The 22,362-nt window shown below is 59.7% G+C and overlaps 1 protein-coding gene across 1 annotated transcript in view; it reads right to left on the reverse strand.

Annotated features, from left to right (window-relative positions):
* Positions 1-3,772: 3,772 nt before the first annotated feature.
* Positions 3,773-22,362, reverse strand: part of SRC (SRC proto-oncogene, non-receptor tyrosine kinase) — a 53,243-nt gene continuing 34,653 nt past the window's right edge. Inside the window, exons 5-14 of the mRNA XM_012658956.1 lie at positions 21,301-21,400; positions 14,322-14,420; positions 14,064-14,167; positions 12,073-12,222; positions 10,610-10,765; positions 8,504-8,683; positions 7,502-7,578; positions 6,612-6,765; positions 6,318-6,449; positions 3,773-6,041 (exon numbers count right to left, since the gene is read on the reverse strand). Of these exons, the coding sequence (XP_012514410.1) occupies positions 5,833-6,041; positions 6,318-6,449; positions 6,612-6,765; positions 7,502-7,578; positions 8,504-8,683; positions 10,610-10,765; positions 12,073-12,222; positions 14,064-14,167; positions 14,322-14,420; positions 21,301-21,400 (1,361 nt within the window). The 3' untranslated portion in view covers positions 3,773-5,832. The remainder of the gene's footprint in view (positions 6,042-6,317; positions 6,450-6,611; positions 6,766-7,501; positions 7,579-8,503; positions 8,684-10,609; positions 10,766-12,072; positions 12,223-14,063; positions 14,168-14,321; positions 14,421-21,300; positions 21,401-22,362) is intronic.

A 22,362-nucleotide genomic window follows, 5' to 3' on the forward strand; every position in this document is an offset into this window, starting at 1 on the left:
ACACACACACACACACACACACCAGGGGGTGGGACAATCAAAGAAAGAGACAGGCATTTAATGAAAACACAGGAAGAGGGAGGTGAGAGGCAGAGGCTGACACACGGAGAGACAGACAGATGGACACAGGCCCAGGATCCCAGAAGACATGCTCCAAGGGAAGTACAAGTCCCGAGCTGGGTGGGAAGAGCCCCAGAGAGGGGAGGGCTGAAGACAGCAAGGACCCAGACAGACAGACAGACAGAGAGCCCATCTCCCAGCCCCTGCCCCGCCCGCCCCCCACTCCAGCCCATCCAGCCCCATCTGGCTCCCTCCCCATCCGTCCTGTCTCTCTCTCTGTCTTTGCCTGTCTCTTTCTCTCTGCAAACCACAGCTTTTTGGAGCCCCCGAGAGAGAAATGGTAAAAGAATAGACCATAGGTCAGATCCCTTGCGATAACCTGTGGGGTCTTGCATGTTCTGGCCTTGCCTCCAGCCCATCCAGCCCCATCTGGCTCCCTCCCCATCCGTCCTGTCTCTCTCTCTGTCTTTGCCCGTCTCTTTCTCTCTGCAAACCACAGCTTTTTGGAGCCCCCGAGAGAGAAATGGTAAAAGAATACAGAGATGAGAGAAAACACAGATGAGGGACTGTGTGTGTGGTGTGTGTGCGCACACACGTGTGCCCTGCACACAGTCTGGTCCGGAGAATTTCACGAGAGAGAAGGGAGGAGATGAAAGGAGCAGAGGATGAACGAAGACATCGCAGCGCCCAGCACAGCCTGGGAGGCAGCGGGAGCGGGGACACAGCATGCTGCGGACACCACACCACACACCCGGCACGCACGACACACTCTGCACATACAGCACACCCTCCATATACCACACACTGTGCACACAGCACACACCCTACACGCAATACACAAATTACACACACTGTACACTGCATACACCACACACAGCACACACCACACACATGACACCATGCATACACCCCACACTGCACACATGGCATAAGCCACACACCCCATGGTGCACACGCTGCACACACTGGAAGTACAACACTGGAAGGGGACGCCATGAACACACGCAGAAAGGGAGGCAGAGAGGGGCTGCGGGAAGACACACGGCCCAGGCATAGAGGGCCTGACACACACGTGCAGGCAAGCGCCGTACTCACACACGTGCACAGGCCATGGCAGGACCAGCTAGCGGGGAATCTCCAACCCAACTTTTACGTAGGAACGAGGAGGCCAGCAGTCCAGAGAGAGAGGGACAAGTGCAGCCCGGAGGCTGGAGAGATGTAGAGATGGAGAGAGACAGTGACCTTGAGGCAGACAGCGGTGACAGGCCTGGAGGGTCACACACACCCTGGAGACGTGCCCCAGCCTCCAGGCAGGAGGGACGGAGTAGGGGTGTGAACTATGATTTAGTCTTTTCTTATTTGTGCTTTTCTGTATCTTTCTCACTCTGCTAAAAAGAATATATATTATTTTTGTCATGGAGGAAAACATTTTATGTTTCTCAAAAAGAAGAAATGCAGGCAGAATAAGAGTAAAACCAACTGAAACCAGAAAGGGAAGCCTGGGCTCGGGGTCCCAGGGCCTCTCTTCCCCTGAAGGGAGCTGGAAGCTGAACAGGGTTGAGGAAGGAGGGGACAGAGGAGCTGGAGGAGGGGCGGCCTTGCGCCTCTGCTCTGTGTCTCTGTGTGTCACAGACAGAGCCGAGCACGCCTGAACTGGACGCAGGCCCAGAGTGAGGAGTTGCAACCAGAGAAGGCACCAGGGACAGGAGGAGGCAGTGGGGGAGTGGCTTTCCCGCCTCCCCTGCCTGATCGGACATGGCCAGTGTGTCCTGCCCTGGGCTCACAGCGGGAACCTCACCCAGGCCCTGGGGGCGCTGTTCTAGGGGCCAAGCTGCGGGACCACGGTGACTGGGGGCAGGGAGAGCTCCCAGGGGTGGCCTGTGGCCTCCGAGGTGTGTTTTGAAGGCTGCAGAGGAGTCTGCCAGGTTGCGAAGAGGGAGAAAGAGCGTTCCCAGCAGTGGCAGCGGCCTGGCGAAGGCCTGGGGTGTGGGGGGGCCGGGAAGAGTCGGAGAGGGAGAGAGATGGACGGGACCAAGACCCAGGGACAGGCACGGCGGGCGCGGGAGACTAGAGAAACAAAGGGACACAGCACCGAGGCCCAGAGGAAGAGAGACAGGAATGAGCAGGGAGACCCAGAGAGACACACACAGAAAGAAGAAAAGCAGAAGCGCAGAGACAGAAAGACCAAGGGGAGGGTGGCCGGGGGGAGGAAGAAACAGAAAACTGTCAAGACAGAGCCCAGAGAGAGCTGGAGAGGCACTGACAGGCGGGGGAGGCCGAGGGGTAGAGCCAGCGGGGCTGCTGTCCTGCCACCAGCCCCCACCCTGGGGACCGCGCCCGGCCCCCTCGCCGGCCCTCCCCTTCCCCGCTCCCCCCGCTCCCCGGCTAGCGCCGCGCAGGCGCACTCCCGACCCGCCGCGGCAGCGCGGGCGAGCGCTTTGTCCCTGCCGGGACTGGCGCGCGTCCCCGGCGTGCTCGCACGTGGCCCTGCGCCCCCGGGCACACGTGGGCCCCGCCAGGGTGGCTGGCGCCGGGTGCGCGCCTGAGCTCACACGGGTCCGCACGGGCACACGCCGCCCCCACTCACGTCCGCGTGAACTCAGCTACACGCGGCGGTTCCCGCACGCCCCAGGAGGCTGCAGGCTCAGGAACCCCCCGGATCTGCGTCCACGCGATACACACACATCGTACAACACAGCCAGAGCAGACCGACGCGCAGGCCGCATCCCCATTAATGTCCAAGTACACACATCGGGGACACACCCCAGGAGCCCAGGCTCACAGACCACCTGGACACCTGCACACACAAAGGTCCAAACAGCACATCTGCACAGACACCCATGAGCAAACGGGCCGACACACTTGCCCACATGAGTACAAAGGCGCACCCAGCCGGGCTCGCACTCCTACCAGCAAGGAAAGGACAAACTCACATCCAGACCCCGACATCTGCTCCCATGACACACGCACACCCCCTGCATTCTCCATTCTGACCTGGACACTATGGTGTATTTGGCCTGTGAAAATAACACTGAACAGAGAAATGTCCAGTTTTTGCAACTTGGTCTTAAGCAATTTTATGGCCAGAGGTGACTCGCATGCATAGGTGGGAGATCTGATGTGTATTTAACGTACAATAAATATCTTCCTATGGAGACTGTCCGCTAATCAACTTTCTGGGTCGTGTCCTTTGGTGGTGGGGGGGGGAGGAGGGGAAGGGTCTTTGGATTTTGCCTCAGAATGCCCAGGTCTTTTGTTGGTCTACCCTCACCTCCAGCCCTGCCCAGCATTCCTCGGAACACGAAAGTAGCACGCACAGCAGTATCCTCCCAGAGTGTTTGTGATCTCCCTGTGAACACACCAGCAACTCACACAGGCCTGACAGCCCCCCACCCAGCTCCCGGTGTCAACTGCCACCGTCCACCACAGGCATCCGAGTCGTGTCCTTGTCACGCTTGGGGAGTCCTGGGCTTCACCTGGTGTTTCTCCCAGGTGTTCACCCCAAACATAGGTGGCACACACGGCCACATTCCACCATGGCTGCCTCCAATCTGATCATGTCACCTCCTGCCTGGCCCAAAGCCCTCCTGCCTGGCCCAAAGCCCTCCAGCTACCGGAGCTGCCGGACCAAGGCCCTTCTAATGGCAGTTTGCTCTCACAACCCACCACTGTCACCCTCCAGCGCCCAGCAGACACTCAATAAACTGTTGGCCAAACTCTGAGGTCTGTTTGTGTTTAATCAGACAGTATGCAAAGTATTTACAACCAATTCTGTATCCCCCCCTTCCTCCCCCCCGAGCCTGGGCCATGGAATTTGGGACCACCAGACCCTGCCCAGAGCCAGGAGTCCCCCAGGCCTCTGCATAGTCATCTGAAATCTACAAAACACTGTTTTTTAAAAAAAGGACAGTATTAGGACACCTTATACAAAGGGCCTCGGGCAGTTGGAGGGGATTTGAGAGCACGCTGGGGTGAGCGAGCCCAGATGTGACTGCGATGGACGGGAGGAGACTTGGGTGATAAACATGTATGAGAGGAAAAGTTGAAATTTCATAGGCAGGCACTGCTTGGCCTCCTTCCCCGCTGGCAGGGCCTGGCTGGCTCGAGAGCCCCTGGCAGCGGGGATGTTATTGCTATGATGGGGTGCCATGGGTGAAATGTACAATGTGTCTGGGGAACACAGCAGGGGGTGTTTTTACATGTTAAATATGGACACACATGGAGACACACACACATGCACACACATACACGCACAGGGACCCTTGGCAAGATGCCACAAATTTGGCAGCTGCCCTTTTACAGATGGGCACACCGAGGCCCAGGGAGAAGCCGCCGCACACCCTAAGGCTGAACAGCAGAGCCAGGGCCGAAACAATCTCCTGATGTCCCGGGGCTGGGCTCCCCATGGATGTCCTGCCACGGCGTCTGGACAGGACAGGAGCTGAGCAGTTGCAGAGGCCATGGTCACACCTGGGGCAGACACTACAGCCCAGAGAAAAAGCAGGGGCCGCCCAAGGTCACGCAGCCAGTCCTGGTGCATGGCAGTGGGCACCTCGTCCTCTTTCACCCCAGCCCAGGCACTCCTTTCCCTTCTCATGAGTAAAGGGGTGCCAACTCAGGCAGGAGAGCAGAGGCCAAGCGTTGAAATGCCACAGGACAAACTGGGGGAAGGAGGACCTGGGGTTCCCTCCTGAGGTCAGGGCCAGGGCCTCCCAGCCTCTTGGCTCTTCCATTTCTGCTCGATTGCCTCCAGAGCCAGGGAGCTCACTCTTTCATAGCTGGCTGGCTCTGAAGGTCAAAAGCCAGCCACATGCTGATTGAAGCCTGCCTCTCCACATCTGCCCCTCCCCCCATTCCCAGCGCAGCCTCACATCTGCCTCCGTTCTCTTCCCCCACGACAGCCCAGCCGAGTGGGCAGCAGCTGAAGAGCTCTGCTATCTCTAACCCGTCCTCAATCCCCTGTCCCCTGGCTGCCCCAGTCTGTCCGTGATGCCTCAGAGGACGATTCTCATTGGTTCCTGAGGAAGACAGAAGGAGCACCAGGTTCTGATCCCACCTCAACCCTGAACCTTTTTGTGGCCTTGGCAAGTTGCGTCCCCTCTCTGGACTCAGTTTCCCCATGGGTAAAATGGGAGGAAGCAATGGATGGTCTCTAAGGGTCCCTCACATCTAAGAAGGGCAGAGTCTGAGGGGTACTCATCCCCCCAGCATCACGTCGAGCTAGGCCTCAGGCCGCCCGGCCTGGGAGTGATGGCAGAGGGGTCTGGCCCTGGTGGCCTCCACCTATAGATGTTTCCAAAGTGGATGGCAAGGGGCAGGGTGGCAGGCAGGCTGCGGGCCAGGGGCCCATCGCTCCTCTTTGGAAAGGCTCTTTGGCCAGCTCTTGAGACAGACGTAGGGGCGTGGGAAGTGGGGAAGGAGCCGATGAGTGGAGTAGGCTGGGGCGGAAACGGCACCCCAGCCCCAGTCCGGCCCAGCCCAGCTCTTCCCAGTTCCTCCTCCAGAGACGGGCCAGCTCAGGGAGGGAGCGCAGGGAGAGGGCGTGTGGCTACGGCAGGAGCAGGGACAGTCACTGTGCCGGCCTTGGGTCCTGCCCTCACAGGCTCCCACAGGGCCCAAAGCCCTTCCATGCCACAAGAGAGGGAGAGGCCTGGCCCCTGGCAACTCAGCCCCCCGGAGCGAGGGCCAACGTGGGCAGGCAGCGGGAGGCGAGACCCGCATAAGGGGCGCCCCAGACCAGGAGTGGAGAAATCAGTCTGGCCCTGCCTGCTCCTAGAGGTTCTCTCCGGGCTGGTACTGGGGCTCGGTGGACGTGAAGTAGTCCTCCAGGAAGGCCTGCAGGTACTCGAAGGTGGGCCGCTCCTCGGGCTCCTTCCGCCAGCACTGGCACATGAGGTCGTGCAGGGACTCGGGACACTCGGGCGGGCAGGGCATCCGGTAGCCCCGCTCTACCTGGTCCAGCACCTCCCGGTTCACCATCCCTGTGGGCAGAGCGAGGCACGGGGAGGAGAGTGGGGCGGGGGAAGCTGAAGGGGACAACAGAAGGGCTTCTTGCCTAGGACAGGCTGGGCGTGACCATGGGTAAGTCCTGTCCCCACGGCTGAGAGCTCTGACCATGGAGAGAGCCTAAGATCAGAAGCTCAACCTCTCTGTTATTCAGATGGGGAAACTGAGGCCCAGGAGGGGTTGTGGCTTGCCCAAGGCCCCCAGCGCGGAGGGGTTCAGGGACTAGAGATGGCCACGGGGACCCCGCTTACCAGGGTAGGGCACCCGTCCCTTCGTCGTGAGCTCCGTCAGCAGGATCCCAAAGGACCACACATCCGACTTGATGGTGAACCGGCCGTAGAGAGCAGCCTCCGGAGCCGTCCACTTGATGGGGAATTTGGCACCTACCGGAGCAAAACAGGTGAGCGAGGCTCGTCAGTGTGTCACGACCACTCTGCCAGGTAGGCACCATTCTCATCTCCACTTGGCAGACGAGGAAACTGAGGCTCTGAGCTGGGCGCGACTGCCCAGGGCCACGTGGCCCCCGCCCCGCAGACCCCGCCCACCTTGCCGGGCCGTGTACTCGTTGTCTTCGATGAGCCGCGCCAGCCCGAAGTCAGCCACTTTGCACACCAGGTTCTCTCCAACCAGGATGTTGGCAGCGCGGAGGTCCCGGTGGACGTAGTTCATCCGCTCCACGTATGCCATGCCCGAGGCGATCTGCAGGCACAGCCGCGGGAACCTGGCTCAGCGGCCACCCCACGCCTCACCCCGGTGGCACGGGGCACGTGCCCAGGGTTGGGGTCCCCGCAGGGGTGGAGAGCCAACCACACTCCCCGTCCTCCCCACACTACTTCGGGCAAGTGAAGTCAGTTTATATTAAACATAAAAAGCAGGAGCAGCGCTCAGCGGGAGGAGGGGGAGCAGGGCAGAGGGCAGAGGGCAGAGGGGACACACAAGATGCAGTCAGGAAAATGTGGTGGCCATGAAAAGAGGCCCCCACTGACCCAGAGACACAGATGGGTGCCAGGGCCTGCCCACTGCCCCAAGTCCCCTCTCCGAGCCTCAGTTTTCTCATCTGTCAAATGGTAGTAACAGCCAATCCCTATTACTCCTGATTGTGATAAGGATTAAATGAAAAAATGATTGTAGAGCACCGCCTACAGCAAGCACTAATACACATTTGCTGAGTGACTAAATAACCTTTACAGAGAAGAAAACTGAGGCCTGAGGTCCCACAGCAAGTCAATGATTTCTGATGCCCAGGTAAGAGTTTTCCTCTGCCCAGAACCACCACTCATGTCAGCAATGACACATGGGGCAAGATCAGTTGAGTGTGGGGGCAATCAAGGCAGGCTTCCTGGAGGGGGCACTCAAGAGGCCAGATCTGGCTAAGCCAGATGGGTCTAGGTGCTCAAGGGCCCACAGTGTGGGGAGGGAGAAGGGGCTGACTCACCTGAGCAGCCATGTCCACCAGCTGAGGCAGCCGCAGGTACTTGCCTGTCTCCCCCTTGAGAAAGTCCAGCAAACTCCCTGGGCAGAGAGAGACCCAGCTCTAGCCCTTGCCCTGTCCTCCCTGAGCCAGGAAGCAGGGATTCCCAAATTCTGTCCCCGTAGCGAGGCTGGCCTTGCTGTAACCAGCACAGCAGATTTTACGGAGACCCAACTCTGAATAAAGCCCTACTCAGCGTTTGTCGCTCAAAGGCAAGCAGGAAGGGAACAGCCAAATGTCCCCCTCCAGGTGGCCGGATGGACTGTAGTACGTGTGTACAACGGAACCCTGCTCAGCAGCAACACGGGAACAGACTACTCAGAGATGCACCAAGGATGGATCTCAGATGTAAAAGGTTCCATATATGAAGTTCTAGAACAAACAAAACGGATCCGTAACGACAGAAGGCAAATCAGTGGTTGCCTGGCTTTGGGGCTGGAGGGCAACATCTGTAAAGGGGTACATGGAACTTTCCGGGTGATGGTGATGTTGTATACCTTGATAGTGGTCAGGGATGCACAGAGAATCCATTTGTTAAAACTCATTAAACCAGACACTTAGAACAGGTGTATCTTATCATATGTAAATTACACCTCCAAAAAGTGGAATTTCGAAAAATAACTAATTAATTTAAACATTAATTCAAGGTCAAGCCAGCAACTTGACCTAGATGTGGCTCAGCATGGAGAGTTGAGGGAGTTCTCTTTTAGCCCCAATATGGCAAACAGCTTTAAAAAACCAGCAAAGCTGGGGGCTGGGGGCACAAGATGGACCACGGGAAATCATTTAAAAAATGAAACGAGAAAGGCAATCTTTGGTTTATCTTCCCATTGACATGAGCATTTGATTCTGTTCCATTGAGGTGGGGGGAGGTACGGCTCGTCCCCCAGTTGTGAACGGCCCTGTCCGTGGTGGCTGCCCGGAGCGGGCGGCCCCGAACCCCCGTGCCAGGCGTGCCGGCCTCACCCTTGCTCATGTACTCCGTGACGATGTAGATGGGCTCCTCAGACACCACCGCGTACAGCTGTACCAGCTTCTCGTGCCTCAGTTTCTTCATGACCTGGGCCTCCTGCAGGAAGGCCTCTGGAGACATCGTGCCCGGCTTCAGGGTTTTGATGGCCACCCTGGTGGTGCCGTTCCAGGTCCCTGTGGTGGAAGGGACACGGGCTGCCTCAGTGGAGGCCCCTCTGTTCCTTTTGCACAGGGCCCCAGGGTCTGCCTGCCTGGGTGCCAGCTCCAGCTCTGGCCTCCCTAGCCACGTGCCAAGGCCAGCCAAGGCCAGTGCCCTTTCTGCGCCTCAGTGTCTCCACCTGTAAAAATGGGCACAATGACAGAGCACTCCTCGCAGGGCTGTCCCAAGGATTAAACGAGTCTCTGGTAACATGCTCACACAACAGTGGCTGTTGTCAGGACTATGATTACTAGGAATGTCCCCCAAAGTAGCACATTAGCATGACAATTAGAGCCCAGGGTTCCAACTCGATGCCCCCATTCCTGGGTGACCACGTTCCTTCTGGGCATTGGCAAATGGAAAGTGCACTGGCTGGGGCCAGGGGTGAGGAGGAGCCTGTCCAGGGGCCACGGAGGCCACCAGAGCAAGCGGTCGCCCCTGGAGCCCGCGCTCCCCCAAAAGCACAGCACCGCACTAAGCACAGAGGCTCGGAGGTCAGACTGGCCGCAGCTTGACTCCCACCTCTGCGTCCTGCCAGAGTTAGCTGCTCTGGGGAGTGGCAACGCCATCGCGCCTGCCTGGGAGCCGACTGAGGATTAAATGAGATTTTAGCGATTGGGCCGGGCCCACTGTGAGGCTCTGTAAAGAATGTAGTTATCGTTTCATTGTTATCTGGTTTTTAAACTGGGGGCCTTGGGGGAAGCTGTGTTCTAGGCCAGTGTGTTTAATCCGGGTTCTCGTCCTGGCTGGGTGGGAGCCTTCTTTAATGAGTGGCCTTGGGCCCATTCTCCCCATCACCCGCCCTCGATCCGAGGGTTGGGGCTCAGGCCCATCTCTGTGGCCCCCGTGGCCTAGGCCATCTGGGGATCCGTATGTGGCACTTCAGGAGTCTACCTGGAGCACGCAGGGAGGAACAGGGACCCGTCCCCCAGCCGTCACCACACACCCAAGCCAGGTGGTTTTGCAGCCACTGGAATGGCTATTACTGTGGCTTTATCCAGGGTTTGCTCGCGCTGGCGTCTCAGCCCCCTCCTCTCTCACCAGCTCAAGCCGCGCCTTCCCTGCCCTGCCCTGGCCTGCCCCAGGCTCCAGGCCTCTGTCCCTGCACTGCTCTCCTCGGTCAGCGCAGGAGAGGAGAGAGGAGACAGCGGCACCGCGTGCACACTGTGGCTCAGATGAAACAACCTTGCAAACAGCACCTCGTGCTCCGGCTAAAGCTGCAGACTCACATCTGCCCAGCTCCACCCCGCCCGCAGGATCCCTCTGCGTCAGCAGAAAGCGGCTGGCAGGAGAGGGGCCTGGGTTTTGTCATGGCTGCATGGTGCTCATTTTCAAGGACACTTTTGCTATTTCTCCAAGGTTAGACAGGAAATCACTAACAGGCAGGCCCAGAACATGCCAGACCCTAAGCTTCCCAGCATCCCCCTCCGCGAGTGGGGGCTGCTCTTCCCACAGCTAGCAGCTAACATGTGGACACACACGGGCCACTGTTCTCTCACAACCCCCTGACAGTCCTATCAGCACCAGCCCCATTTTACAGTTGGGAAGACTGAGGCTCAGAGTGCGGCTGCCTGGCCAGACCACCCCCAGGTCTGTGGGCAGCCAGGGTGCCTGGCCCTGAGCAGCTCTCGATAAGTAGGTGATACGGTCTGCAGGGCTGCGGAGCACAGCACTTGAGGGGCTACACCCCAACTCGGTGCCAGTCAGCACCGGGGAGCTCTATATTTAAAATAGGTGCTACTGTTTAGCAGAGGCGACTAAAGGGAAAGGGAACCAAGGGAGGCTCGAGCTGCCACGCAGGACAGACATCTGCCTGGTTCTCAGCAGAGACACCACCCCTCCTATACCCCCCCACCGCCAGCGGGCCGTGGTCTCTCCCGAGGGGGCAGTGCCAGCCTTACCCATCCACACCTCTCCAAAGCAGCCCTGGCCCAGCTTGACCTCCAGCCGTAGCGATTCCCGAGGGATCTCCCAGGCGTCCTTGGCCAGGCCCTGAGTCTGTGGCTTGGACGTGGGGCACACGGTGGTGAGGCGGTGGCACAGGCCGTCAGCGTGTTCTGAGGACACAGGCAGGGAGGTGCAGGTCAGGTGGCACGTCTGCCCTGGGCCTCCCTCTCCCACTGCGTGTGTAGCCCTGCACACGTACACACAGATGCTGCCCTCGAGGCCAGGCGTGGACAGCTATGTATACACCACGCCACCCCCACACGGGCCCACAGTGCTCTTCGCATCTGCTTACCGGGTCACTCATTCATTCATTCATCAGACTTCAAGGGGACCCAGGGACCCAGTGGGGAGTAAGTCCAGAGGAACCTGCCCTCGCAGCTGACAGTCCAGGGAGGAGCCCAGTCACCCCCCAGGACCACGAGTGTGTCCCAATATGTGTCCGGGAGAGGAGAGCTGTGTGCACAACAGCAGGAGGGCCTGAGTCCTGGGCGGCTTCCCAGAGGAAGTGGCAGCTGGGCTGGGATTTGCAGGACCGCGAGGGGCCGAGTGGGGAGGGGCGCCCCAAGCAAAGGGAGGGGCGCCCCAAGCAAAGGCTAGGGGCACCCCAAGCAAAGAGAACAGCTGCAGGGCTGCAGGGAGTGGTGGGGAAGGGTGGCGCCAGGTGGAGGCATCAGGCGCTGAGATTAGACCACCCAAGGCCTCAGGGCCAGCGGGTCTTTATCCTAAGCTCCCAACATAGCCCCTAGAGGATTCTGATCTGCTGGAGCGGGACCCTGCAGTGGTGGCCAGGGGAACAGAGAGTGTTGAGGATGGCAGGGGAAGGTGGGGGGCCCAGCTGAGAGGAGGAGGGGGCGCAAGGTGGGGAGTAGACCACAGCTACACACAGACGCCACGGCCACACGCCACAGGCACATGGGTACATAGGCACACAGTGGCCTCTTACACAGCGGTCCGCACGTGGGGGGCCACACCACTGCACCACGCCCCATCCCTCGCCCTCCTTGTGGTGGGCGCCCTGAGCCCCTCAGCCGCTCTCCCCCTCTCTCCCTCTTTGCTGCAATCAATCTAGCCGCCCCCTCCTCCTCTCCCAGGAACCGGTTCAGACCGGTCCTACGGCTATGCAGACAGACACCAGCCTCTGTCCCCTCCCTCCCACCAGCTCACCCCGGTGCTCCGCAGGGTAGCCCCCTCCTCGCCAGACAGCTGCGGAGAAAGAGGAGGAGTAGGGAAGGCCAGAGGGGAAGGGCAGGGGACAGGGAGGAGGAGGACAGGGAGGAGGGGAGAGAGAGAAGGGGGAAAGAAAGGAAGAGGGGGCAGGGGGCAGGGAGGGGAGGTGGGGGGAGCAGCAGACCCGGCCTCCTCAGGGAAACAGAGGCCCCAGCCCCCTCCCAGCGCCCCAGGGTAGCCGGGCACTCACTGGAGTAGTAGGCCACCAGCTGCTGCAGGCTGTTGAACTGGGTGCGGGACGTGATGTAGAAGCCGCCGCTGTCCAGCTTGCGGATCTTGTAGTGCTTCACGTTGAGACCCTTGGCGTTGTCGAAGTCGGACACGGAGAGGCAGTAGGCACCTGCAGGGCAGGCCCGGGGAGGAGTGTGACCAGCGCGCCAGTTGCCCCCGCAGGCCATGGCACTAAGCTCTGTTCTGTGCCTGCCCCACACAGGAGGGAAGGGAGGCCCGGGCTGAGAGCCCCTGGGCCACCCTGTCACTCAGCAACCGGCTCTGGGCCAGCCACCGAGGCAGGGCCAAGTGAGCAAAGCAACACCTGACCAGAGGGTCCCGCCATGCACCCTCGGCCCTGGCGAGACCTCCGAATCCCAGGTGTGCATCCCAGCTGTGTGACCTTGACAAGTCACTCGTCCTCTCTGAGCCTCCGTTTCCTCCTCTGCACAATGGGGGCACTCCCAGGACTGCTGGGAAGATTCGACGAGACAACATATAAGAGGGCCTGGCACACACTAGGAACTCAATAAATGCTTGCTGGGAGCCTGGGAAGGGCCCCATGAGGCTGTGTGTCCCTGGCCTAACTGCTTTCCCTCTCTGGGTCAGCCCACGGGGACACTGTCTGTGGCCCGCCCCTTCCTGAAGACAGGTCCAGGCTCAGGCAGGAGGGGGTGGCTGGCAGAGGGGGTGGCTGGCAGAGGCGATGGCAGTCACGGGCAGGAGATCATGTGCGAGGCGTGGCCTGAAGGCTGCCAAGGCCAAGCTGGGCCAGCCCTGGTGGTCCCTTCCCTTTTCCTTTGAGCCTAGACAGGCTTTTGGCTGGAAAGGTTTCCTCCTGCCTGGCAGGCCAGGGTAGGAACCTCTTTTAACCTGAGCCCAAGAGACACCTGGGTGGCATCAGGGATGGAGGCTGAGCCCCCGAGGCGGGAGCCTCTCAGGAGCCCGGCCCTGCAGCCCACGGACCTTGCCCTGGGCAGTCCTCGGGCAGAGGTTACAACCCCGGTGTGCAGAAGCGCAAATGAGGCCAGAGAGGGAAGTGGCCAGCCTGTGGTCACAGAGCTGGCCCTCAAGCCCACACCCGAACATCTACAGCCTGCATTGGGCAACCATGATTTTCTACAGAGGGTCCAGGCCGTGTGCATGTAGAAGCCACAGGCCTGAGGCTGAAGCCAACCCTGACCACGTGCGCACACACGCACAGGCATGCCGTGCCCAGCGGCCACATGCTTACGCAGGTACACATTCCCCAGGCCCCCGGGCACAAGGACAAAGCACAATTCACTCCCACGCAGCGACACACAGTTCCGCCCCCACATGCACACACGCATGCCCAGACCTACGCGTGGCATGCACACGTGTACACGGCCACACAACTGCTCATAAACGCACACGCACGACATGGATGCTCTGCTTCCCCATCTCCCGCTGAGCCCCAGGCCCACAGGAAGCGGCCCAGCTTGGTTGCCACGGTGACGAGGCGCCTGCAACCCACTTTCAGAGGGGCTGGAGAAAAAGGGGATGATCTTCATTCTCTGGCCGGGGGGAGGGACAGGAGAGGAGCAGGGGCCAGGACTGCCCGGCACGGGGGGCGCAAAGCCAGGCCTGGCACCCAGTGCAGCCCCAGGGCCCCTGGGAAGGCGAAGAAGAGGGGCCTATTACATCAGTACCCACCTGGGAACAAGCCTTTTGCCATGTGACACTTGGACCTCCTGACAACCTGTGCCCACTCCTCATCTCAGGAAACTGAGGCCAGAGAGGCTAAGCCTCATCTTTCACTGGGCCTCTGGCCACCCTAGATTACTCAGAGTTCCTCAGATATACCTCCCTGACTTGGATCCTACCATTTCCACCACCTGGAGGGCTCTTCCCTCCCCACTCCATATATCAAACTCCTATTCACTCTGCAACACCCAGCTTAAACCACCCGCAAAAGACTCAGTTTTCATTGGCCAGCAGGAGTGTTCATACCTTTTGTGGTCTCACTTTCTCGTACTAAGAAGGTCCCTCTCGGGTTCTCGGCGTTGAGCAGTAACCGCTCTGATTCTCGTCTGGTGATCTTGCCAAAGTACCATCTGGGGTGGGAGGGAGGTGGGTGGCATTGGTGGTCCAGGCTTCTGCCCAGTCACAGCGCCTCTCCCTGGATGTGGCGGGGGCCCTGGGCAGCCAGACCTTCCACCCCAGCCTGGGAAAGACGCTCTGCGCCGGCAGTGACAGGGATATACTCACTCCTCGGCCTGGATGGAGTCGGAGGGCGCCACATAGTTGCTGGGGATGTAGCCTGTCTGTCCCGTGCTGAGCGAGTGGGCCAGCCACCAGTCTCCCTCTCTGAGCAGGGACAGAGGAGGAGCAAAGGAGAAGGGAGCCATCAGCGGTGAGCCCGGTGCCCGGATCTTCCTAGGTGCGGTGCTGGGGCCCTTGAGGTCAAGTGAGGCCCGGGGAGGCAGTGGGGCTGGCTTGAGCTCTCGCAGAGCGCCAGGTCAAGCTGGCCTGGGACTCTGCCCCTCCCTGGCCCAGATGCCTCTTTGCCAAAGCTGGCTCAGATGGGCCTTGTCCAGGACAGTGGCAGGACTGACCTTGATCAGCCCGAGCCCCAAATCCACCGGGGCAAAGTCCTGGGATGGGCAGTAAGCTGCTTCCTTTCAGATGTGTATCAAGACATCTCAAGATGCCAGCTGCCTTGGGAGCGAGGGAGGGAGCTCCCTGTCCCTGGGGGCAAGCAAGGTTGTAACAAGAGAAAAGATTCCTGCCCGCAATAGAGTCAAATTCGACCTACAGAGTTTCCCAAGCCCTGAGATTCAGAAGCCCAATCCTGGGAGCTGACGAGATGTGGGTGGAGGCAAGGGGTGGTTCTTTTGGGGACCGGTGACAATCTAGGCCCCAACCCTGCAAACTAGAGCAATGCTTATCTCTGTCACAAATCATGGGTCACACCTAAAGGGCTCCTCGGCTGAAAACTACAGGCCTCCTCCTGCAGCCTACCATCTGTAGGGGGAAACTGAGGCCAGAGTGGGCTGGGACTTGCCCAAAGTCACACAGCAAGCCATGTCAGAGGGAGCTAAGGTGGCAGAGCCCCAGTGCCCAGGGCACTTCTATGCTAACTGCCCCGTGAGGAGGAGGAAGGGGGAAGGAGGTGCTGGGGACAGGGGCAGGAGGAGCTCCTGGCGTGGTGGCTGGGTCCCCTGGACGTGGGTGGGCGTGGGGAGGGGTGGAAGTACCTTTGCAGCCATCTGAATGTGAACCAGGTCTGGCTGGAGCGGGGGTCCAGAGACACAGAGGAGGGAGGAGAAAGCGAGAGCCCAAGAGGAGAGAAGAGGCAGAGAGGGGGGTGGTGAGAGGCAAAGAGTGACAGGAAGAGCGAGGGAGAGAGCAGGAGAGCCAGGCGGTGCTGGGGACGGGACGGGGGCAGCCACAGAGGCCTCACATCCACAGCAACCAAAGGGGACAGGGAGAGGGTCCACAGGGACTGGGGGAGGGGTGTCACTGGGCAGACGACCTGGGAACTAGGGCTCCCTCTCAATCCCACTGTACAGATGGGAAGACTGAGGCTAGAGAAGTGAAGCCCTCTGCTCAAGGTCACACAGCCAGGCCTGGGTTCCCGGACGAGGAGGATCCCTCCCATACAGGGTGTGGTGGGGCTGATAGCTTGCTGAGCTCTTCTCAACCCAAGGCCACCTTTGGACCTCACCATGACACAGAAGATCTATATAAGCAGGGTGTCCCCCCAGCCCCTGCTAGGGTCCAGTCACAGAAAGGACCTTGCCTACAGTCACACAATCTGAACTTGAACCTGGCTCCCTGGCTCCCAGTTCTTCTGAGCTGCCCTGGCCAAATTCTTCAGCCCATTTTAAAGATGGAGAAGTTGAGGCCAGGAGAGAGCGGGGCTGAGGGAGCTCTACAAGGACCTGTCAAAGGACAGGTGAGCACCCCAGACCCTGGGGCTCAGCTGGGTGGGCTGAGGTGAACCAGAGGGTGGGGGTCCCTTCCGGATAGAGTGAGCCAAAGTGGGTATGACTGGGGCTGTGTGGGCCTGACTCAGTTGTGTGACAGCCACACGCATGCTCAGGGAGGGGGCAAGCTCACGTGGGATCTCTAAGGAAGGAGGGGCCCTGGAGGGAGGGGGCAAGTCCCGCGCCAAGGAAAGAAGCCTTTGGATGCACAAAATCTCCATTCACCTCCGCATTGCAAACCCACCCAAGGTGTCCACACTTGTCTGTCTCGTTTGACCCTCACGGCCACCTGCAAGGAAGGAATGCAAGGTCCCAGCCCCCAGATGAGGAAACTGTAGCTCAGAGATATTGAGGGATCAACCCAGGGACACACAGCACCCAGGCTAGAGTAGCCCAGCACTTTCTTTACAGAGTGGGGGAAACTGAGGAACAGATGGGGCAGGGACTTGCCCACAGCTATAAAGCGAGGACTCAAGTCACAGGGAACAGCTCTCTGAGATCTTCCAATCCAAAGCCTCCATCTCACCAATGGGGAAACTGAGGCACAAAAGGGCAGTGATTTGCCCGAAGCCACACAGTGAATCAATAGCAGAGCAGGGGTGAGAACCAGGGCCTCTGGGTGCCCACAGCTGCCCCCACCAGGCCTCACAGAAGCCGAGACCCTCACGAAAGCCAGTGGAAGGCAGAACTCGAGGCAGCAGGGCGGGGGCAGGGGACAGGCGGCACCAGGACTGGGCCAAGGTCTAAGGTCAAGAGGCTACAAAAAGAGGCCACTTGGCCAGCTGCTGTGGCTCACACCTGTAATCCCAGCACTTTGGGAGGCCGAGGTGAGAGGATCGCTTAAGGCCAGGAGTTTGACATCAGCCTGGGCAACAAAATGAGATCCCATCTCTACAAAAAAATTTACAAAAAAAGAAAAAAAAAAAAGAGGCAGCTTGGCAAAGCCAGAGTCTGCAAGCTGGCCTCTGGGGAGCCCCCGGCCCCCAGCTCAGAGGGAGGCTGGCAGAAGCGAGTGCCCAGTGGCAGCCAAGCCGGGCTCCGGAAGCAAGACGAGTTCAGCTGACATCACCCAGACTTGGGCAAGCAGAGCTCCCGGCTTCCCAACATCAGCCCACATGTGAGTCTGGGGTTTCAGAGTCCAGTTTGAGGTTTTATTTCACAAGGGACAGGGACAGAAGTATACTGCAATATTACTAAAGAACCGCGAGGTCCAACTTCAGCCTGTCCCTTGCCTTCGGAGGTGTTCGAGAGCTCGAGCTCCAGAACTGGCCTGCCTTGGGCGCCATCCCAGCTCACCCCTTGCTGGCTGTGTGACCTTGACCCCTCCACACCACACCCTCCAGTCTCAGTTTCCTCACCCGTAGGAGGGGATAGTCATGCCTCCCTCGGAGGATGTAAAATGCCAGAACAGGGCCCAGCTATAGTAGGTGCTCAATATGCGTGAGCTGCTAGTATCCTGATTTGGCTAAACAAATACGTAAAAGCAACTAAATCTGTAGCTCCGTGGTGCCCCTCCCTACTCTCCGAAATGTTTTTAAAAACCAAAGCAGCACAGTCCCAGTCTCCAGCAAGGATTTGCTGTGTCACCTTGGGCAAGTGCCACACCCTCTCTGGGTTTTAGGTATGAAGGAGATCATATTCATGGAATCTCCCTTGCAGGCAAAGTGTGCAAATAGTCAGCATCAAGCTGGGCCCAGGGGAAGCTGAGAAAATTACTGTGATTATCATCAGGGCCTCAGTTGGCCCACCTGTGAAATGGAAGCATCGATCCCCATCTTCCCGTGTCAAGGGTTTGGGAGGCTCAAACCTGCCTCAGGTGGCGGTGGTGGGAAGGAACAGTGACATCGCTCTATCAGGTGGAGGAGTTTTACTGCATCCAGCGCCTTCCCTGGGGCCTGACCCTCATGAGGTAGGCGGGAAGGGAAGGACAGAATCCCAACGTCCCCTGCTCAACCCCTCACCTTCCCACATGTGGCCGGAAGAGGAAGCCCCGGGCCAGGAACCCCCAAGCTGAGATTTTATATCCCAGCTGCTGTTCACTAGCTATGTGACCTCAGGCAACTGACCTCACCTCTCTGAGCCTTGGGATCCTCTTTATGGACTTAATCCCTGTGTCCAGCCAGGCTGGCATGTGGACCAGGGCTGTGGCAGCTTTGGAACCTGGGACATGATGCCAGTTTGGGTCTTGACATTTTAACTCACTTGGGCTGTGGGACTGGTCAGAGAAGCTCTTTGGGGACTGACTGCAGAGAAGCCGGGGCAGCTGGGTATGGCCAGCCAGAGCCCGACAGCCCCAGGGCTGAGGCTGGCCAGGGCCCCGTTAGAGCCAGGCAGTCAATCTGCCAAGCCCCACGGCCTGGGGTGCATGGTAAGGGAAGGGTGAGGCCAGGGCAGGTCTCGGGAGGAGGACATGAAGGCAGGGTCCTTGGAGGCTCTGAAGTCCTGAGGTGTCCACTGCCCTGGAACGCCCAGGCAGGGAGGCAGAGGTGGGCTGCAGTGCTGTTGCCCGGCAGTACCTGCTGGAAAGCTCCCCACAAGAAGATGCTGGAATGTGGACGGGAGGAGGGGCAGTTCGTGGAGCAACCCAGAGGGGCCCTGGAGACTCAGACGCCAGGCCAAGTGGGCTCAGGTCAGCCAGACCCCAGACCTCAGTAGGCTTCTTCTGGCCCAGGGCCACACAGTACGCAGGACACTGCGACCCAGGGCCATTTGGCACCAGGGGCCATGAAGCGGGGTCTCCGGGCCTGCTATTGTGAGGACCCCACCCTGGCCAAACCCCGACAGACGGGCTCCACCTCCCCCGACAGCCACATGGGGTGGGGGCCCCTGCTGGATGCACTGAGCCCCTCACGCACACAGGGTGGGGCAGGCGCTAAACAGCAATGGCCCCTAAGCCATCGTGGGGGTCCCTGGGTGAGGTACGAGACCTGAACACCTCAAATGCGGGTGGCCCGTCTCCATGAAGCACCCCTCTCTCCTCTTCCTCTAACGCCAGCCCCAGCTCTACCCGCCCCCCGACTTCCAGACAAGGAGCAGCGAGCGTAGTGGCTCCCAATCCACACACCCCCACCCCACCAGGACCCCTCACTGCCGCCCGGGGGCTTCCCGTGGGTGAGACTCCATCACTCCCAGCCCCCCAGCAGCCCCAGCCCACCCTGGAAGGCAGCAAGAAGGGAGGGAAGGGGCTGGACAAAGGAAGGAGTGGGGGCTGCCCTGTGACCCGGGTGGAAGAGGCGGAATCAAAGTTCCGAGCCTTTGCTGCCCGCACACCTGTGCTCACGCTGCGACCCAGCCTGAGATGCCCCCAGCACTTGAAAGCCACCAGCCTGAGGCATCCTCCCCTGAACGGGCCTGTCCCTCCTCCGGGCTCACTGCACCTCCACTGAGCCCTCCCGCAAGGGCCATGGGTCCGAGGGCCAGCCTACCCCTCCCAGCTCTGCCACTACTAGCTGTGTGACCTTGGGCAAGTCATTTCCCCTCTCCGGGCCTCAGTTTCCTCATCTGTAAAATGGAGCAAATGACAGTTCCCACTTCTCAGGGCTGCAGTGACGCATAAATAAAACAATGCAACTTAAATCACTCAGCACAGGACCCGGCTCGCACCCAGAGCACGAGAAATGCTCAGAGCACTATGTTACTGTTCATTCACCCTGTTCCCCAGCACCAGCTGGCCCCCCCAGTGTGCTGAATGACAGGTGACATGGGGACTAGAACGGAGGTAGACCTGAGAGCGGCTCAAGGAGCTCCCAGTTTGGGGGGAAGCAGGTGCAAAGAGCTGGTGACAATAAAGGGACTGGAGCCAGGACTCTGACATGCCAAGGGGGGAGCTGGGACAGCTCCCTCCCCTTCCCCAGAGAGCAGTTTGAGGAGGGGAGAGAGCCACAGCCCAAGTTCCAATCCTGGCTTTGCTACTTGGTAGCCATGTGACCTTGGACAAGGGCCTTCAACACCTCTTAGCCTCAGTTTCCTCATCTGCAAAATGGAGTCAGTCCCCTGCCCCATCACTACAGCCCTGGTTGGATTGCAGAGAGGAGCTAATACAAGGGGGACATGGGCAATGATGACTGGCACAGCACCTGGCACCTATGTTCCCTTCTGCCTCACAGAGAAGGCAGTCCTGTGCTGGATCTTGAGGGATGAATAGGAGTTCCCCAGGCAGAGGCTGGAGAAAGGGCATTTCAGGCAGAGGGAAGAGCATGCACAAGGGAAGGGAGGCATGAACAAGCAAGACACGCTTGGGGCTGGTGGAAATGTCCCACTTCCTGAGCCAGGCCTTTGAGGACACTCAGGGATCGAGTCTCCTCTCCCTTCTAGAACCCCCCTGCCTGCCATAGCCCTGAAGACATCAGCCCGCTGCAGCCCTGCACCCTCCTGCAAGCTGCCCTCCTCGAGGGGTGGCCGTCCACCACCTCTACCTGCCACATGACTTCACTGTCTTTCCTTCAAGGCCTTTGACCCTCCCAGGCGCTGTGGACACCACCAGAGGGAGGCACACTGCAGGGGTTCCAGGAGCTGACCCCAGTTTCTGCCTGACACTTGGCCTGGACTGGAGCAAAGGGCTGGCTCCCAGCCGCACTCTGGCTCCAGGAGGGTGTGGACAAGGCCTTCTCCGCCCAGGCCGCAATGGGCTCAGCACTGGAACCTGCATGCAGCTAGTGCTCAAGGTGGGCTGATGGTCTGAGTGGGGAGGGGTGAGGTAGTGGGGAGGGGCACAGGGAGGAGGTGTGAGGAAGGTGCAATGGATGGCCCCGATCTCAGCCCAGGGTTCAGGTCCAGGACCTGGTCAAACCGGTGGGGGGTGGAGAAAAAGCTAGGGAAGCTGGTGAGGGGGCAGCCGAGGGAGCCAGAGACCACAGGCAGGGACACGGGCAAGGAAGCACATGCAGACGGCACCGGCACGCCGACCCCCAGCAAAGCACCCCCCACCCAGCCCACGGTCCACGCAGTGTGTACACACCTGACATCCACCTTCCTCCTAAGGGCCAGCGAGAGAGAAGCAGAGAGAGGGAGAAGCTGAGAGAGGGCTGGAGGGAGCAAGCAGAGCCAGAGATGGGGAGCGGTCCCCTGTGGCCAGGGAGGGGTGCCCCGCGGCTGGGAAAGGACGGCAGGTGCTGCCAAGGGCGGAGGTGCAGTAGGTGCTGGGCGCCACACTGCCCTCTGTCCCACTGCCCTCTGTCGGCAGCTCCTGTGTGGCAGGAGCCCCCACTGTGAAATCCCCCCACTGTGTCCCGAGGGGCAAGAGGGAAGGGGGTACTCACGTGTTGTTGACGATCTGGAGCCGTTCCCCTTTCTTGAAGGACAGGTCAGTCTCTGTCCGTGACTCGTAGTCATAGAGAGCCACAAAGGTGGTCACTCCGCCTGCAGGGGGAGGGGTGTCAGAAGGGCGGGGCCGAGACGACTGGGGGGTCTCCCCCACAGCGGCAGTGCCCAGTCCAGAGACAGGGTCACATTCGGTGGGGGGAGCCTGCGTGCCTGTCCACACTGTCCACACTGTCCACACTGTCCGTGTGTCCGCGCATCCCTGCAAGGGCATGTGGGGCTGTGAGTGTCCCTTCACATCTGAGTGTGCCCCTGGGCTTTAAGTGGCACTGGGTATCGTCTTATCTGTTTGGTGTCTGTCTTGCTCATAGAACCAGAAGTCCCCAATAACAGGCATCTTTGTTTTGTCCCCTGAGCCCGGCACGCAGTAAGTGTTCAGGGAAGAACTTCGGGCTGCACGAGCAGGGACTGCGGAAAGCCCCACGGGGAGGCACTCTGTTTCTCCGTGACCGACGCCGGGTGCTTCCAGGTGTTGGGAAGACTTGGCTCCGGGTAACTGTCCCTTCAAAGAGGCCCCTCTGTCCCCGCATTTTAAGTTACAGCGTCCCCCTCCACACATCCCCGAGTCTCCCCTCCCCACCGTTCTGTTCCTTCACAGCCGTCTCCACCTTCCAAGACCCTACACAGGTGTACACACCTGTCCTCTGTCTCCCCGCCCCCCGGGGGCGCTGTCAGAACAGTCCTGGCACATAGCAGGAACTCCACGAATATTTCTTCAACAAACGGATGGGTGTGTCTGTGGGTCCATTTGTCTCACCTGGCTGTGTGTCTGTGTCTGAGGGCTCCACACCCGTCCGCGTGTGTGTGTCCGTGTGTCCTCACTGCACGTGTGCATTCACATACCTGTGAGTCTGAGTGTCGGCCATGGTATTTCTAGCTCAGCGTGTCCCTGTGTGTCCTCTGTGTGTCTCTGAATGGGCTTCAGACTGCATCGTGTGTGTCTTCATCGGAGACACGTTATCTGTGCGTGTGTTCGTATCCGCATGGGGATTGTGTCTGTG

Source organism: Propithecus coquereli, unplaced genomic scaffold, assembly GCF_000956105.1.
Source record: "Propithecus coquereli isolate 6110/MARCELLA unplaced genomic scaffold, Pcoq_1.0 Scaffold590, whole genome shotgun sequence".
NCBI lineage: Eukaryota > Metazoa > Chordata > Mammalia > Primates > Indriidae > Propithecus > Propithecus coquereli.